An 18,080-nucleotide genomic window follows, 5' to 3' on the forward strand; every position below is an offset into this window, starting at 1 on the left:
ATTATTTAGAAGGTCTTCCCACACAAAGACTTTAGGCTTTAGCATTTCAGAGACACAGATTAAGTACTGTTTACTAGAGTTTCTTCCCGTTCTATGTTTCTCATACCTTTTTCAGAACAAAACAAGCATTAATTTGGCTTTCACCCATAAGTATAAACATTATAAACATCAAAGCATACTTTCTATAGATGTCTCATATTCTATCCTGATCTTGGCAACCTGGTATGCCTCTGGTGCTCCAACCATGAGAGGAATTCTTTGGGAAGCTAGCCTTACTCATATGCAGAGTGTAGGTGTGGCTCCTTTTACTTTGTCTCAAGCAAATAGGTTTAAAGAACAGCATCCTAAGGGATTTGCCTGAAAGCTGGAGGGTGGTTCTAGTCCCAGTTCAACTAACTGTAGTGTCCTAGGCAAATCACCCAAACCTTTGTGTTCTTTTGTGTTCTTATCTATGAATTAATGGGGTCGTTTCTGGCATTGTTGCCTGTCATACAGTAGGCCCTCAATGGCCTATGAATGCATAAGAATTAAATGCTTTCAAAGACATCTTCCAGCTTTTTTACATATTTAACTCAATTCATTTCTGTGAAAAGTAGTAAGCCAGCAAAATAAAATGCAAATTAACCAGGTCTACTCCTGTTCCACTACTATTCTTGGGACAGTCTGGGATTAGAAGAACCCACAGGAAGGTGCTATTGGAAGCAAAGGGGTAATGAGAATTCAATAGCACAATAAGCACATTTATTCATGAACAACTGAATTAAAAGAAAAAAAACCCCTCCCAAATGGCCATAATGAACCAATGAACTAAAGTAGAAAAAGATAGTATTTTATATAATCAATTCTTATCCAGAACTCTGAATTTTTTGAAAAATGTCAGTAGAATCAATTTCTCAAAAGAGTTTTTTATATTAAACCAGGCATCTCCCAAGGAGAAGCGGCTACCATTGAGGCTCTTGAACTGAGATTTACTGCAAGAAGAGGTAAGTGGTAGGTGAGTGTATTACATAAGCCAAAAATGGAGAGGAAGTCATCTCTGGAGATGAACCAAGAGAGAATTCAACATGTCTGATACAAGGTAACTTTTGGGGTCCTTTATGTTAAACTTTCTTAGGAAGGGGGGATTTTCTTCATTTTCTATATTTGCCTTTATTTTCTTCTATTATTTCTGGCCCATTCTTCTTGCCCATTCTTTTCCTTTCTTGAAACTTAAAACTTTTCAAAGAAACACACATTTAAAGGGCTGGGAAAACAAGGTATATTGGAAATATGAACTGTTCTTACACTGCACGGTAAAGAATGAGAAAGGCCTAGTGTGAAATCCTGGGGTCTAAAATTAAAATCTAAACAGAGAATGCTCAGTGACCTTTTCTTAGGAGGCTCACATGAAAGAATGTCATGGTACACTGATCAAACTTTAATTCATCTGCATTTTCAGGATGTTGCTATTAATACCATATTACACTCAAGAAATTACACTACAATGCGACATTTTGTACAAATCACTTCACCTCTAGTTTCCTCTTTAGCTGTGTTACTTCAGACTCTGGTTAATTAGGAAAAAAAAAAGAGAGAGAGAGAGAGAGAGAGTGTGTGTGTGTGTGTGTGTGTGTGCAGGGGAGGAAAAACTTTAACTTTACCTTTTTAGGGTTGGTGACTGAGGACTGTGAGTTAAATGGACAAAAGACAGGTTAACAGAAGAAGCAAACAAATTTACTTGATATTTAAAACTTTACTTTCATGGGGGCTACACGGAAAAGAAAAACCCCAAGGAAGCTGTTAGGCTCAGAAGCTTATACACTGTTTTAACAAAGAGTGATAAATTGTGACCCAAGCAGGCAAACAAAAAGGGGGGTTGGACTTTTAGAGGTGGCAAATTGAGGGAAAGTAAATATATGGACAAAACTAATGGAAAAGAAGGGTTATTTTAGTAAGGTTTATTTATGTAGACTCATCTCAGTGCCATCTGTTTCTAGTAATAAGGGTTATTTTCCTCTTCCTAGTACAGAAGAGAGGGGACACCTTTACAAATGAAAATTTATGTCACTTTTACAAAGGGACATTGATGCCCTGGTTGTTGCAGAAGCAGAGGACAGAGAATTCTTCCTGCATCTGCTGCTTCTCAATTGCCTTTAGGTTGAAATAATCCTTTTGCCAAAGTGGCATATTTCAGGGTGGCATATTATAATCCCCTTAATTTTCTAAGGGGAAATCAAAGTTCAAGTGCTCCAGTAGAGATACTGGTTCCCAAACTACTGTATTCCACAGTTAGTTTCCTAAAGTGACTTAAAAAAAAAAAAATGCTGGGTTAAACAAAGTTAAACATGATTTTTTTCCCAGCCGGAGTTCTCAGAACCTTTAATTAACTAACAATGCAACATGATTCTGCAAAAAGGGAATAATTTCATTGTGTTCCCCAGGCTTATTTGACCATGGAGCATGTTTTTCAGGATTTTTCAAGACAAGTGTTTTCCTGTAATGTATGTTGAGAAGTAATGCGATTAGCCACCCTTGCATGTAAGGGCAGAAGTTTCAGCAGACACTGAAATAAGTATAAGCCAAACTAACTGAATAAAGGTGGTGCGGAGTCCATCAGCAGGAACCACGCTACTTTCTGAGTCATGCTCCAGGGACTAAGCTCTGGTTTGTCCCTAGGAAGAAAAACTAAAGTGTCCAAAACTTCTGGATCCTATTAAATTAAAACTCCTTCTCGGGCACTGAAGAGTACTGATGGATGAAGAAAAAATGGTCTCACGTGTTCATTCCCATCCTTGGCTCAGTACAGCTCCAGTTGCATTATTCTTAAACATCTATTAACATGATTGCTTCGTAATTACAAAGGCTAACTGCCAAGCCTTTTTCACAGGAAGCAAGGCACTGCTTGTCTTTAGCTGCTCTTCTGGCTCACGCAAAAGGGTCAGCTTTTAAGAAATCTTTTCAATCTTATGGTAACTGAAGAAACATCTCTAAAATGTCATTTGAGTGACTGCAAGGTAAAAAGGAAAAGGCACATTCAAGGCACAGAGCTAACTGAATGCAACAATTAGATGATTTGGAGTTGGGGGAGTGCAGGTCAGATCTGACGGAAGGCATCAGACGCATGATGGTACCTGGTGTCTTCCCTCTGGTTATCCTGTTCTGTCAGAATTTTAATTTCAGCAGAGACCATCCTCAATTCAGATTCCCAATCAGTTGACTTGATCCTCGATCCTCTGTTGTCAACTGCTGCCACGTGTCCCCTTCAACTTCCTCCATGCTCTCGGAATAGGGGCAAAGCTAAGCGCCCAGGTCAGAGGATTGGTTGGCAATATCCTATAATGTCTCAAGGATTTGGGAAGAAAAGGGAGAGAGAAGGACTAGTATCTACTGAGCATCCAGGTGCCAGATATCTTCACAAACATTACTTCATTCACAAATAGACCTTTTTCCAATTTTGAGAAGAAAGAAAACCGGGGCTTAGAAAGGTTCTAAAACGAATCTGAGGTCAAACCAAATGCTGATGAGCAAATGAGGTAAAATTTGAGCCAGTTCTGCATGAGTCCAAAGTCAGTTTTATAATACCATGCTGTTTCCTGACCATAAAAAACTCCACTTATATAGGCGCATGAATGACCCACTTATGCCATTTTCCTCGGTATCTAGTGCAACATCTCAATTTTTATCATCACACTAACTTCAAGAGACCTGATAATGTTTAGATCATCTCATTCATTTACCCAAATCAATGGAGCTATTTATTCTCAACTGCTGGTAATGAACTTCCTTAACTCAGCATTTTCTGGAAAAAAGTCTAAATACTTGGAATTGCTTCATTTCATGCTCATTCTCTTGCATACATCTTTTTGGTTTGCTTTTAAAAATAGATTCCAAAATTATGACATATTCAGATCTGAAAAACAGGATGGAGGGCAATGAGAACACTAATCTGAAATGGTCACATGGCTGGAGTACCTGTGTCTGTTGTAATCCCGATAGAAAACTCTTGAATTTATGAAGCAATCACGCTTGTGTGCTTGACTGAAAAGAACAGTAAACAAAACACAGCCCTAGGACTGTAGACTTGGATTCTACCCCCTCTTCCACAGTTGCCACCCTGGTTAAGACTATCTGATTCAGTTTCCTCATTATTTAAAATAAGAATTGATCTCTTAAGTTCCTTAAAAATTCCATAATTCTATAGTCAACTATAACTCACTGACCATTCCTGTGAAAAAACAATTTAAAATAACTCAAATCCCAACATGACTGTCCTTTTTAAAATTTCTTTGACAAAGGCGAAGGACTCACCTGTCTTCCAGTTAAATTTTCTCTTTAGCGTGACAAAAAATCAAACAGCAAAGAAAAAAGCAAGTCACTACCTAGACAGAGTGATATATGGTGCCTGGAAAATGGTTTACTTAATGAGAAAGCAGTGTAATAGTTTGCATATTTTGGTTGCAGGTATCATGATTTATATCCTCTAAAGGGTAGAGAGAAAAATCAATCTCTTCCAGGAAACACAGTAATACAGTAAAGCTTCTTTACCTCTCACTTGGCCTGCTACTAGAATATTCACAGAATGAGAATAATTCTGTTGAGTGCTATTCCTCATACAGATGCCCACAACACCTGCTTCCAAATTCTTAGCATCAGAGAAATTATGTAACACACTATCTGGCTCAATCCTTACTCCGGCGGTACAAATAGACCAAGGTTTCCTAGGACAGTTTCCCTGGCATGCACTTTCCTTTTCCTGTGTTCTGATGCAGTAACACCTTGTTATATGAGGGCCTGACTCGTCTCCACCACAGCTAGGGCCGAGGAAACGCTAGTCGGTCAAAAATATCATTGACTTGATTTTCTCGGTTTCATCTCCTTATGAACTCATTCCTTCAAAACGTCAGGATCAGAAGCATGTCAGTGGCAGTGTGCAGTTCTTGCCTATTTTTTCAAAGGTTCTTTGAACACTGTCAAGCCTTTAGGTGGAGGCATTAGAGGGGATATTTTGGGGAAATGCTCCCCATCAGCCACACCAGCAGATGCCGAAATGGGGAAGAGAAGTAGTGGGCACGTTCTCCCAACCTTCTTCATCTCTTTTCTGGCCACCATGCCCAGGAAACTTTAGAAGCAGAGGTCCCATGTCAGAAAACACTGGTCACACTCACTATCAACCCCAACATCACAGACTCATCACTCTACCTCTCATTCATGCTGAGGACAGGTACAACACTCTCAGAACAATGCTTCTCGAACTACACAGTGCATATAAATCACCTGGGCACTTTGCTGAAAAGGAGATTCGGATTTAATAGGTCTGGGGTAGAGTCCAAACTGCTACAGTTTTAACGGGCCTCAGTGGATGCTGGTTTGCAAACCACACTTGAAAAGCAAGGTCCTAGTATCTCTGCCCTCCCAAATCTTGAGCACATTCTACCTTAAGGTCTCCTTGTGGCTGGTTATCTATCAAGAGACCTAAACAGAGCAGAAGACTCAGAACCTCTGCCTTGTGAGAATTCTATCCTACACGGGGGAGTTAAGTTCACTGACTTTCACTGCCTGGATTCTGGATCTTTCTTCTTGCCCAAATGGATTTGCCAGCTTCTTCTTGCTTAGCTGAATGACATATCCTGACTCAGCCTTACCAGCTTGATTTGATGCCATTCTGCCAGCAGTGCAAACATTAGGTGCACTTACTAAAATACAGATACCTGGGCCCTAACCGTGAGATTTGATTCATTAGGTTTAGACTGGTCCCCAAGAATAAACAGACATCCTAGGTGGTTCTAATACATTATGAGACGTGGAGGAAGGAAACTCAACTGACTGGAGAAATCTGTATCTATCTGTGACTGTTAATGCCTCTGTATCAAGGAAGGCAGCCAAGAAAGGTAGGAAAAAAGGAAACACAACTTGAGTATCTGATACTATGAGAGAAGAAACAACTTCCTCCCAATTAGACCACTTAAGGGCGTTTATAGTTAATTTTGGTGTATTCTGTCCTTTTCTTTAGAGAAGTTCACTGAAAATGGAAAGCACGTCTTGTGTATTTATAGGAAATTCTTTTAATATAGGTATGATTACAGATACATTCAATTATAAAAATATCAAAGGAATGGCTATTTGCCCTTCTGACTGAACAAATGAAACTGAGGTTGTTCACACACATACAATTTTCTTTTAAATACACCCAAGAAGACAAACACTGAGATCGGTTACCAAAAGAACACTAATTAGTACCCTGAAAGAGCAGAGCAAATATAAAATACAAAAAAGTAGCTTTACTTAGACTTTATGAAAGAAATGTCCTCCCTAAGAAAGGCCACGGTTGGGCTACTTGGTCTCCTCTGGGGCCGGTGTGACATCTTGAGGGGCACGAGCCTCTGCTGACACAGCTACAGGTCCTGCCACAGCAGCAGTGGTGTCAGATGCAGCAGGGGTGGCTTCCGAATGAGAACTAGCTCCTGTCTCACTGGGGGTGCTCTCAGTCTGACTGCAGGTGGCCTCAATCCGAGAGGCTGACGATTCTTGACTGGAGGTGGCATCTGTCAGACTGGATAGGTCAGTTTGAGCAGGACTGGCCTCTTCTTCGGTTTCCAGCTCTGTTTCCTGACTTTGCAATTCCTCACCTTCTTCTACCATAGCAGGTGGCAGCTGTAATAAAGTCTAATGAAAACCAGAAAACACCAATATGAACTCCAATGAAAAAAACACTGGCTTACAAAGCTAAGCTCTCACATGTACTTACTAATAGCTACCGTTCAATTGAAAGTTCTCTAAAACACTGCTGGCCATTTTATAGTAAAAACATAACTCTGATGGCAATGGCCTAGGTCTTGCTGACTCCAAAGATCAAAGTATGTATTAAATCTTCAGAGAAGAAAATAATACGAAAATCTATTAGCTTTTTTAGTAAATAAATTCGCTGTAACACTTCTGCAAAAACAGTGGCTGATTAGGACTAATCCACACAACTGAAGCAAGGGCCAACCTCAATCAAGGAGCCATGTGAAGGGTGGGGAAGAACCAAGCCTTCAGACAAAACCACCGCAGAGAGGGAGCAGCATGGCACGAAGCTTCTGTCCGCACTCAAGCAGAACACGGGAGCAGCTCTCTGTGCTTAGCCTCCCCTTTAGAACGGCTAAAATAAAAAGACCACCCATAACAAGTGCGGGTGGGCATGTGGAGCACCCGCAGCTCTCGCGCACTGCTGCTGGGAGTGCGGTGCAACTACTTCACAAGTGGGTGGGCAGTTTCTTAAAAAGCTGAACACATATTACTCTATTTTTCAGCTATTCTGCTCCTAGGGATTTACCCCGAAGAAAATACAAAGACTGGTACAAGAATGTTCATAGCAGCTTTCTTTGTAATAGCCAAAGTTGGAAAGAACCCAAATGTTCATCAACAGGTCAATGGGTATACCTGGTAGGTCCATATAATGGAATATTATTCGGCAATAAAAAGGAAGGGGCTACAGAAGGAGGGTAAGATCCCTGGCTGCCTAGAAAAGGTGGGAAAGGGACTGGTGAAGGATGAGAAGGGCTACCAAGGGGCACGAGGAAACTTTTGGAGATAATGGGTATGTTCATGATCTTGATTGTGGTGATGGTTTCACAGGTATATACATATGTCAGAACATATTAATTTAGATGCTTTAAAAACATGTGGAATTTACTGTAGGCCAAATTACATCTACATAAAGGTGTTATAAAAATATGGATGTTACATGAATAATGGCAACCTTGTTTGGTTTAGCTGGTTTCCCACAAGGAATTGAGTACTTTAAAGGTGTAGTCTGCAAAGAAGACTCCTTCTCCAACAAGAAAAGTAAGAGTGAATTCTGAGAAAGCGCACCTGATGATAATGATGCGTGGTCTGTATCAAATGCAGGTACATGTTGTATACAAAGTTTGCCATCTGGGGCATGTTCTTTATTATCTGTACTTCGTGAGATGGTCGCTCTCCATTCTAGAAGGCAAAGAGAAAGTTAGGGACACTGAAAGATTTGATATGCTAAAAGCGAACATTCCAGGTGCCCATGTCTCCACCTCATGGATAAGCACTACTAGGGTTTGGAAGACATCAGAATAGTACCAGAACGTTAAGATGAAAGTGTGAGAGCCCCATAACGACTTCATAAAGAGAAGAGAGATTCGATTTAAATTTAGCAAAAGGTAGAGACTAGAAGAGAACGAAAGTACTACCTCTTAATTTCAGGCTGGAAAGTAAAACAGGAGTTTGGGTCTAGGAACCCATTTGGAAGAGGAACAGATACATGGTCATTTGAGTAGAGAGAAAAATCAACATGGCCCGAAGTATGATCTCTACTACCTTATATGCTCCAAAGGCAATTTTCAAGTTTATTCAGAAAGAAAATATTAAAACTATTTTCCCTATTTATGTTTTTCTAAAAATAAGCTAACATTACTGTTATTTAATTTACAGAATGTTAGTCATGAGGGTGAATATTCAAAAGGTTTTTTTACTAATGAAGGGCACGGTCGGATACTGAAGTCCAAACTTTGTGGTACGTTTCAGAACTACTGGGGAGGGCTGTTAAACTGTGAGGCTGGCTCCAGCTCCCAGAGACTGAGATTCGGCAGGTCTGACCGAGAACGAGGGGATGCTGATGCAGTAGTTTCTGAACCATCTGAGAAACACTGCTCTACCAGTGCAGGTCAAGTGGTAAAGCGAATGAAGACCATAAAAAACTTGCACTTCTCCCTAAGCCATCCTAAAGATGAACAAGTTTCCTATTTATGGCCAATTATAAACTGTTTACATAGAGTCTCACCCTTTCTTACTGTAGATGACAGTTCAGAAAACCATAAAGGTAAAAAACTTCTATCAAGAGAAGTATTTTTACCATAAAGCAACGAATTAGCGCACATAACGTCAGAAATAGTAAGTGTATTAAATAGTATTTCTCAGAATTAAGCAGGATGGCAGTATCACACGTAGGCAGGTGTTCTTTTGATAGCGGTCACTTTCTGCGAGGGTCACACCTGTGTGCAAAGACTGCCATGCTGTTACAACTACGAAACACGGCCTTCACAACATGGAAGATTTTGTGTTTGGTTTATTTGTTTGCTTATTTTCTGGTGGCTCTGCTGGGAGCTGCCTCTTCTGAGACGCAGGCACTAGCTGTGCAGCCCTCTCTGCCTCCGACACGGGTCTCCTGAGCTGAAGATGGGGAGATGCTCTTAGACCTTAGTCCCCCACGTGTTGGGTAAAGCACTGGTTTTCAAGCCTTCCGTTCACTGGCACTGCCTGATCTCCATGTGCCTCCACTTGCCCCTGCGGCCTCTGCGTAAGAAGACTGTGCCTCAGACCTTGCATTAGGAATCTGCCTGTGTGATAATCAGCCCACAAAAGATTGAAGACTCTGAGCTACAGGACTACGTCCAGATTTCAGAGGCTGACATACAAGGCTTCACATGGCCCCACCCCATCATATCATTCCATCTTATCCTTCTATTCCTCCACAGCAGCATTTCTTAAAAAAAAAAAAAAAAAAGTACTCAGCCTTAGTATAAAACAGACACACATAATCTCATCTTTTTCTTCAGAGGGAGAGAAAGAAGTGTACTGTGAACATTTAAAACACCTTTATTTAAAACCCAAATGGACCTCTAAGACACTGTATTAAATGAAACATGCAAAGCCCAAAAGTCACAACCTAAAGATGAGTTAGTATGCTAACCTTTATGAAAGAAAGAAAACAATATAAGAAAATAAACACGTATTTGCTTCTTTATGCAAAAGGAGTATAGGAAGGATAAACCTGAAACTAAAGGGACTGGAGAGGCGGGTGGGAAAGGGGAGCAATGAGAAGGGATATGAAAAGGGTAGCAGGGATGAGAAAGGAGGGGAGTGGCACTTCTGAGTATGTCCTTTGTTGCTGTCCCCTCCTACATTCTCCAAAGTGTAGGTTTCTGAAGGGTTCTCCAAGAGCTAAGCCATTTATTACTCTGTTTTAATTAGTTAAGTTCTCCTTAAAGAGCTGAACAGAGGCAGTATAGTACAGTGATTAACATGGATTCTGGCGTCACACTGCCTGGGTTTTCAAATCTTGGATTCTCCATCTATGAGATGCATGACCAAACCACTTAGCTTTGGTAATCCCGTTTCCTCATGTGTAAAATGGGGTTAATAAGAAAACCAACCGAACAGGACTATTAAGTGAGATGAAATGAGATAACGTATGGAAAGACTAACTGCCTGATACATAGCGAATACTCAGTAAACGTCAGCATGTATTATTATTTTGCACAGGAAGTCTAATTCAGTTCCACAGTGTAAGGAGCACTCTACGCCAGTGATCGGATGATCCAGGTGAGGCTGTTCCTAGCTACTGTGGCCGTCTATAGGAAAGTGCTGCTCTACACCATGAAGAAAGAGTCCTACCTTTCTGCTGGTTGGGAAAGGTTCTGTTGGAATTATATGCAAATGAAGTGGACGGGCAGTAAGCTGGCTGAAAGCTGGAGTTAGTTCAAAACAGTTCTGGAAGAGGGATACTCTTGCGAAGATATACAGTCCAAGTCTGGCTCTAGACATGGCCACAACTAAGCGACGGACATCCCTTTGGGAAACAAAAGTAATTAGCATAGTTCAAGATTAATAACATATGTACGCAGCTTTTTTTTAATTTACTTATTCTACTAAATATTCCATTAAGCTATGGCAATAAAAAGTTAAGCTTCTTAAAAACTTGAAGAGAATACATTCAGTTAATCAATATTAAGTGACTAGTTAAACCAAGTAAAGCTACTGCTTTATCACTAACCTCTATGTTGATGTTTATGTTTTTGTGAGGGGAGAAATCATGACTAATGCACTGATTAAAAGGTCTAAGTAGCTACATTAGAATTATGGAACAAGAAGTCAAGTCACAAGAATGTGAAAAAGACAAAAGCACGACACAGTAAGAAAAAAGATGGGAGGGGATGAGGCATTATTCACGTCTTCATACTATGATTTTGGAGATTTTAATTATGTAAATCATAATGATGCCCCATTCAGACAGCAGCTCTAAATCTCAATGCAGAAAAAGAACTGCTTTTTAGAAAAATTCGTCTCCAAATACATGTTTGATAAGTAAGCAAAAATAAACTATTTTAGGATGCAATAGTTTTGAAACAATTTCTCAAAACATTACATCTTTGTTTACTCTTATGTAAAAGTTATCAGTCTAATGGAACTTGATCACTGGGCTAAGCTCCAAATAGATTTTGACTTAATGACAACATTATAACAGCTTGGAGACTTTTCCCTTTATATCTCCTAAATAAAATAATAAATAGCTTGGAGACTTTTCTCTTTATATCTCCCAAATAAAATAATAAAATGAACTCTCATTATATGTTAGTATGTCATATGAGATGAAGGTTTATATAAAACTAAACAGCTGCTTTGTAATAAGAAGATATTATTCCCATAAATCTCTAGCACATAAATACATCACAATAAATGATAAAAATAGATTATTGTTTGTTTTGACAATTCTTAATCCTGGGAGAACAAATGGTTCCTTTATCCTCTAACAGTGAAGCTGAAAGACTGTGTGGGAAAAAAGTCAGAAATCCTGTGCAATGAAAAACATACTCTGAAGACTCTTTTTACCACCTTACCTCTTTTAATTTCTGACACTGTTTCCAACAAATTTAAGATATATATTAAGATTTTATTATAAAATGCTATCTTTTGAGTGTTACTTCAGACTAAAAAGTAAATGTACTAAAATATTTAAGACTCAAAAAATTCAGAAGCAATGACAATAGTTAACTCTATGAAGAATCTGATATTGTTACACTGCAACAAAAAGCTTGCCAAATGCTGCCGTAACAATTAATTATGTTTTAAACTTAAAAAAATTTAAACCCACTAAGCCCAAGAAGTTCAAAATTGAAGCAGATAATACATCTCAATAATATAAAAGTTTTCCTTAGGTACCTCAGATGGCCCACTGCCCTGGTTCGTACTAGAGAAAGAAGAATATAATCATTCTGTTGACCTTGAAATCTGTCAACAGTTGTCACCTAGGAAGAAAAAATGGGAAAAACGGTATATTTTCAAAAGTGCTTAAATAATATGCTAGAAATAAAAATCTTATCATTAAAATAATCAACCTGAAGAGAAAACATGATCATATACTTGGAATTGCGAAAACCAGTTAATGAACACTAGGAAGTAAACCTCAGTAACCAGATTCGGCTATGTCCCTAAGTTACTGCACTTACAGCACTGATCTTTACCTCTGCGGACAACCCAGTGACTATCTGTGGAATTAACTGTCTTTCCCCTACTAGACTGCCCAACTCCACGGATGCAGGGACCTGCTAATCTTATTACCTGGTATCCCAGCGTGATGCCCAGCAGTATAACTTAGTATGCTCACTTATTATTTAACATATTCTTAGTTCTCATGGATAGCACCCTTCTGACACACAAAAAATAAGTAATTTTCATAGTGCTTCTTGTTCAGTTTGAAACTATACGTACAACTAGTAAAGTTCATGCAGGTTTCAGTCTGATATTGGCACTCAGGCATTTCTCTTTTTCACTAACTCAACAAAAAAAGTTTAAACGCTTATCTGCACAGGCTATAATTCATGGTCCGTACCTTAAGGAATTTTATAAAACATTTCTTTTTAATCAACTTCACAGAAGTATAATTTACATATAATGAAATGCACTCACTTGAAGTGCCTACTTTGATAAATTTTGACAATATATGCTCCTAGATAAGTGAAGATTTCCATTACCTCAGGGCTCTTTGTAGTCAAAACCATATCCCCAAGCCCTGGGCGAACACTGATCTGCTTTCTGTCACTATGGATTACTTTTTGTCTAAGATTCCTTAAAAATGGAATCGTATTCTTTTTTGTTTGGCTTCTTTCACTTGGCATGTTTTCGAGATTCATCCATGCACTGTGTCCGTTAGAAGTTCCTACCTTTTGACTGTTGAATAGTATTCTGATGAATAGATGTACCACATTTGTTGATCCATCTACCTGTTCACGTCATTTGGGTTGTTTCTGGTTTGGGGTTTTGTTTTGTTTTAAATTTTGATTCCAGTGTAGTTATCATACAGTGTTATATTAGTTTTAGGTGTACAATATAGTGATTCAACAATTCTACACATCACCTGGTGCTCGTCATGGCAAGTGCACTCCTTTTTCCCCAACACCTATTTCACCCAACCGGCCATCCTCCTGCCCATCAGTTTGTTCTCAATAATTGAGTGTTTCTTAATTTGTCTTTTTCCACCCTTTGCTTATTGGTTTTGTTTTTTGAATTCCACATCAGTGAAATCATATGGTATTTGTCTTTCTCTGACTTACTTTGCTTAGCATTACACTCTCTAGCTCCATCCATGTTGTTGCAAACGGCAGGATTTAATTTTAAATGGCTGAACGATACTCCATGTGTGTACGTGTATACACACACACACACACACTCACATCTTTATTCATTTATCAATCGATGGACACTTGGGCTGCTTCCTTAATCCGGCTATTGTAAATAATGCTGCTATAAACACAGAGGTGTGTGTACCCCTTTGAATTAGTGTTTTTGTATTCTCTGCGTAAATACCCAGTATGTGATTGCTGGATCATAGGGTATTTCTATTTTTAACTTTCTGAGGAACCTCCATACTGTTTTCCACAGTGACTGTAGCAGTTTCCATTTGGTTTGGGGTTATCTTGAATAAAGCTGCAATTCATAGTGTAAGTATTTTTGTGAACATATGTTTTTCACCGCTCTTGAAGGAATATCTAGGAGTGAAATTGCTGAGCTGTATGGTAAGTGTATGTTTAACCTCATGAGAAACTGTCAAACTGTTTTTCAAAGGTGCTGTACCACTCCACACATTGACCAGCGTCGTTCCAGATTCAGAGTTCTAGGTGCTCCCATCTTTGTCAACAACTGGTACACTGTCAATCCTGTCAATTTCAGCCAATCTATTTGGTGTGCAGTGTAACTCACTGTCGTTTTAACCTGCATTCCTCTGACACAGAATGATGGTAAGCACTTTGCATGTGCTTACTGGCCACTGCTATGTCTTCCTGTGTGAAGTGTCTATTCGTTCGCCAATTTTGTATTGGGCTGTCTTTATTTAACAACGACTGTTATAGGAGTTCTTATATTTTGGATTTAAGTCTTTTGCTCTTACGTTTGGATGTAATTCCCGAAAATTTCTGTTGCCAATCTGACCATGTGGAGAGCTTGTCTGAGAACTGGGCTCACACACTCAGAATGGCAGAGCAGAAGGATGAAATGAACCTCGGTCTCTGATGACATCATGGAGTCGCTCTGTAACCCAGCCCTGGAGCCGTTTCACTTTTGTCTTCTTGTTACAAGAGGATAACTTTCCTTTATTATTTAAGTTTTTCTGTTATAAATAAAAGGACTCAGATACTGAGGTTGTTCTACTTCTAAGCTTTCTATATTTCAAAGTTATTAGTTTTTCATTTTTACTTTCTACATGGAGTGTTCAGTGTGTCCTTGCACTCCTTTCAACTGTTTCCATTTCTGTGTTTTTATTTTCTTCTAGCGCACATTTCATCTCTTCCTGAGTTATTAAATTTCTCTGCTTTGTAGTCTTCCCCCATAGAAATGGTTACTTCATTAAACATTTTAAAATTCACAGCCAAATGTGTATTCAAAGTTTTCATCTGTTCCAGGCCAACGTGTTTTTGAAGCAAATGTCTTGTCGGTATGTTTTGATGCCCTCCTTTTTCTCTATATAAATCGAGCTTGAGCTAGGTTCCTTTTTCTCACTATTTAATCGCTGAATAAATGGTTTCTTAGATTACCTATGTGCCAGAGGCTAAGGTGGGGTGAGCTGGATGGCTTCCTAAAGGCTGGGTGGTTTTCACAACAGAAGGTTCTCTTTTCCTCTGCTCCTGTAGAGACAAGTCTGCTTTTGGGTGAGCATGGCTCACATGGAGGCTTCTTAGAACCAATTTGGGACCAGAAAGGCTTCTGCTCACCCCAATTCCCACATTCATTGTTCAGTAACAGGAATGTGGCTCTTATGCTTCAGAGTGTGCCACTCACCTTCAGAAAGTGTTTTTGCTGCTTTCAAGACTGCTCCTCTAAATTCTCTTCTTCCCACATCTTCTTCCTGATCTTAGTCACCTGATCTGTGTCATTTCACTAAAAATGTCTTTTGTCTTTCCCTCCTCCCATTTTCCTGTTACTTTTGGATCATTTCCAAGAAAAAGTGAAAGAGCTTCTATACAGCCATGTCTACAATCAAAATCTTAATTTCATCATTAGTAATAGATTTGTTATTCTAACCCTTCAGTCCTTTATTGATATAATCAAGCATCTTCATATTTATTTGATATTACTCCATACTACACAAAAAATAAAAAAAGTATAAAACAATAATCCTCAGGTCTGAAGGTACTCTACAATCTTCCCTCACTCTCAAGAAAGAACACACATACAATAAAAAGCAGTACAAATTATACCTCTGCAAAATAACAAAATAAAAAAATGCCACAATCCTATTTCTACTATAACAGTACATAAATAATATAATTTCATTATCTTTCATTTTATCAACAAAAAGTTTTAGGATCATTTATTTCTGATTACCATAAAAAAAAATCTTCAATGTGGTAATTGAGATAGAAGTTCACAGCAAACCCATAACACTGTCAGACAGGCCTGCGAGAGAATTATTTATAGTTCCTATTATTTCATTTTCTTACGTCTTAAAAGGATATAGCAAAGAGACAAAGTAGAACAATATAAATAACTCGTAATAAAGATAAATTTTCCCATCTTGCCAGCACGATGAGTAAGAGAACCTATCATATTCACAAAACTACCTTATTTGGTCTTCCAATCAATGGATTGCTTCCACATCGTCTATTGATGATGTCACGAATAAGATGCTTCTGCCCATTATATGTTGTCAAAATACTGATCTTATCAGCAGGGTACCCAAGTAAACACATGTACATAAAAAGTGCCACGACATACTCTGCTTCTCCAAGATTCTGTAATGTAAAAATGATCAGATTAGGCATTTATTTTTCTTTTGTTTCAATTTTGCAGAAAGAATGGTTAACTGGCACAATTGTTCATTTATCACACCTCAAGAAGTGAACTCAACTTGGACAAGTGAACAGCTTTCATAAAACTAAAGAATAATCCTATCCTAGGTTAACACTGATAAATAAAGAGTATATATGGAATAACCATAAAGTAAAAGTTACCAACTTAAAGGCTTAATATTTCTGGGACCACAACAGTCATAACACCGATCAGTAATACTGTGCTACGGTGTACTGCAACTGGAGGTGTAAAAGAAATCTTAATACAAAGAAGCAAGGTGACCATCTAAGAAGCCAGGAGAAAATCTAGTCTAACAGCCCATGTATCCAGCAGTACTGTAATGGACTCTCAAAATTTGGGGTATTGTTTTTTCTTTTTCCTTACACTTCTTAGTATTTTTTGTGTTTGTTCTCCCCTTATAGAGAGACCACTCTCAGTGGGGAGAGGATGCGGCCTCAAACTGGTTGTCTGGCTTACATTTATGCTTAGCTGAACCTGAAAGCGACGAAGCATACACAAGGCTGCTCTGCCCAGTACAGCAGAGACTAAATTAAAAGCATTAGATGAGAGAAGAAAGTAAAACAAGAACATAAAACATAACATGAAAATCAAAAAAGGAAGACAAGCTGGTTTTCATGTAAAGGCAAAAATAAAATTCTGGAACACCTTCAGGAAAATCATTTAAATATATTCTGGTTCTTGGTTATGCTCTCACAGCTTGAGTTAACCTCTTTCATTTAACTTTTCTAGTTCTTTGGAAGACAGGAGGGAAAAGAAGTCACATGTCTGTAAATCTTTCCACTGTCTGTACTGATAGCAAACTACCTTTATCTAAGCATCAGCTCTATTAGTATAGATAAAAACAAAACAAAACAAAAACAACCTTTTGGTGTATATGCTGCTGGATCTTTTTATAGACATTATCTGTATATACTTCTATGTTTTGCTGTTCCTCTTAATAAAATCAGATGGGGCGCCTGGGTGCCTCAGTTGGTTAAGCATCTGACTCTTGATTTCAGCTCAGGTCATGATCTCAGGGTTGTAGGATCAAGCCCTGTGTCAAGCTCCATGCTCGGGGGAGTCTGCTTGAGATTCTCCCCCTCTCCCTCTGCAGCCTGCACTCCCCCACCCCCACTCTCTCTCTCTCCTAATAAATAAATATAAATCTTTAAAAAAAATAGGACACTATAAAATATATTTTGCAACCTAGTTTTTTTCATTTAATATTTAACATAAACATTTTTTCAGTAAACAAAGTTATAATGTTATCATACTCAGTGCCTATTCATTATATGGAATAGGCAATAATGTAATTAATCCCTACTGATAGGTACTTTGGTTTCTCATTTCTAAAATAATATGCAGTGAAAGAAAAAGATCTGATGGACATTTCAGTATATAAGTTTTTGCAAACTTGTCCATTTATTTTTTAGGATAAATTCTTCAGAGTGAGGACACTGCTTTTAATACATACTGACAATCTGTTCACCAAACTGCTTTCCTTCCAGCATTGGTTGAGTATAGAATTTCCCTAAACCTACTCCACACTGAGTATTATCAGAGGTGAAAATGCAGTCCAGTGGCTTATACTTGCTACAAATCTCTTTTTTTGTGAACTGCATATTCTTAACCTTATTCATTTTTCTGTTGGGGTGTTGATTATTTTAAAAAGTGATTTATAGGAGTTCTGTATATATATTCAGAATTCAACCCACAGTCTGTTAAGTCTTGGAAATAAATTTTGGTCTCCAATCAATATTTTTCTTTATGATTTCTGTTTTTGGTAATGAGCTTAAGACCTTTCTTACCCTAACGTTATCTATTATAAATATATATGTACTATGTCTGTATATATTATATATTAAATCAGTATCTTCTTCTTTCTAGTGTGTTTATAGTTTCTTTTCTTTGGTGTATATATCTTGAATCTACCTGAAACAGAAATTTTTGTGTTGTGTGAAGTGGGAACTTAATTTTGTTTTTTCAATGGCCAGCCAAATGGTTCAGTATTACTGATTTAGGTAGTAATT

General features: G+C 38.3%; 1 protein-coding gene across 1 annotated transcript in view; it reads right to left on the reverse strand.

Annotated features, from left to right (window-relative positions):
* Nucleotides 1–6,024: 6,024 nt before the first annotated feature.
* The window catches only part of AQR (aquarius intron-binding spliceosomal factor), an 83,696-nt gene continuing 71,640 nt past the window's right edge, over nt 6,025–18,080 (reverse strand). Inside the window, exons 31-35 of the mRNA XM_008702276.2 lie at nt 15,822–15,992; nt 11,929–12,014; nt 10,384–10,558; nt 7,831–7,944; nt 6,025–6,642 (exon numbers count right to left, since the gene is read on the reverse strand). Of these exons, the coding sequence (XP_008700498.1) occupies nt 6,310–6,642; nt 7,831–7,944; nt 10,384–10,558; nt 11,929–12,014; nt 15,822–15,992 (879 nt within the window). The 3' untranslated portion in view covers nt 6,025–6,309. The remainder of the gene's footprint in view (nt 6,643–7,830; nt 7,945–10,383; nt 10,559–11,928; nt 12,015–15,821; nt 15,993–18,080) is intronic.

The sequence above is a fragment of the Ursus maritimus genome, unplaced genomic scaffold (genome assembly GCF_017311325.1).
Source record: "Ursus maritimus isolate PB19 unplaced genomic scaffold, ASM1731132v1 scaffold_35, whole genome shotgun sequence".
Taxonomy (NCBI): Eukaryota; Metazoa; Chordata; class Mammalia; order Carnivora; family Ursidae; genus Ursus; species Ursus maritimus.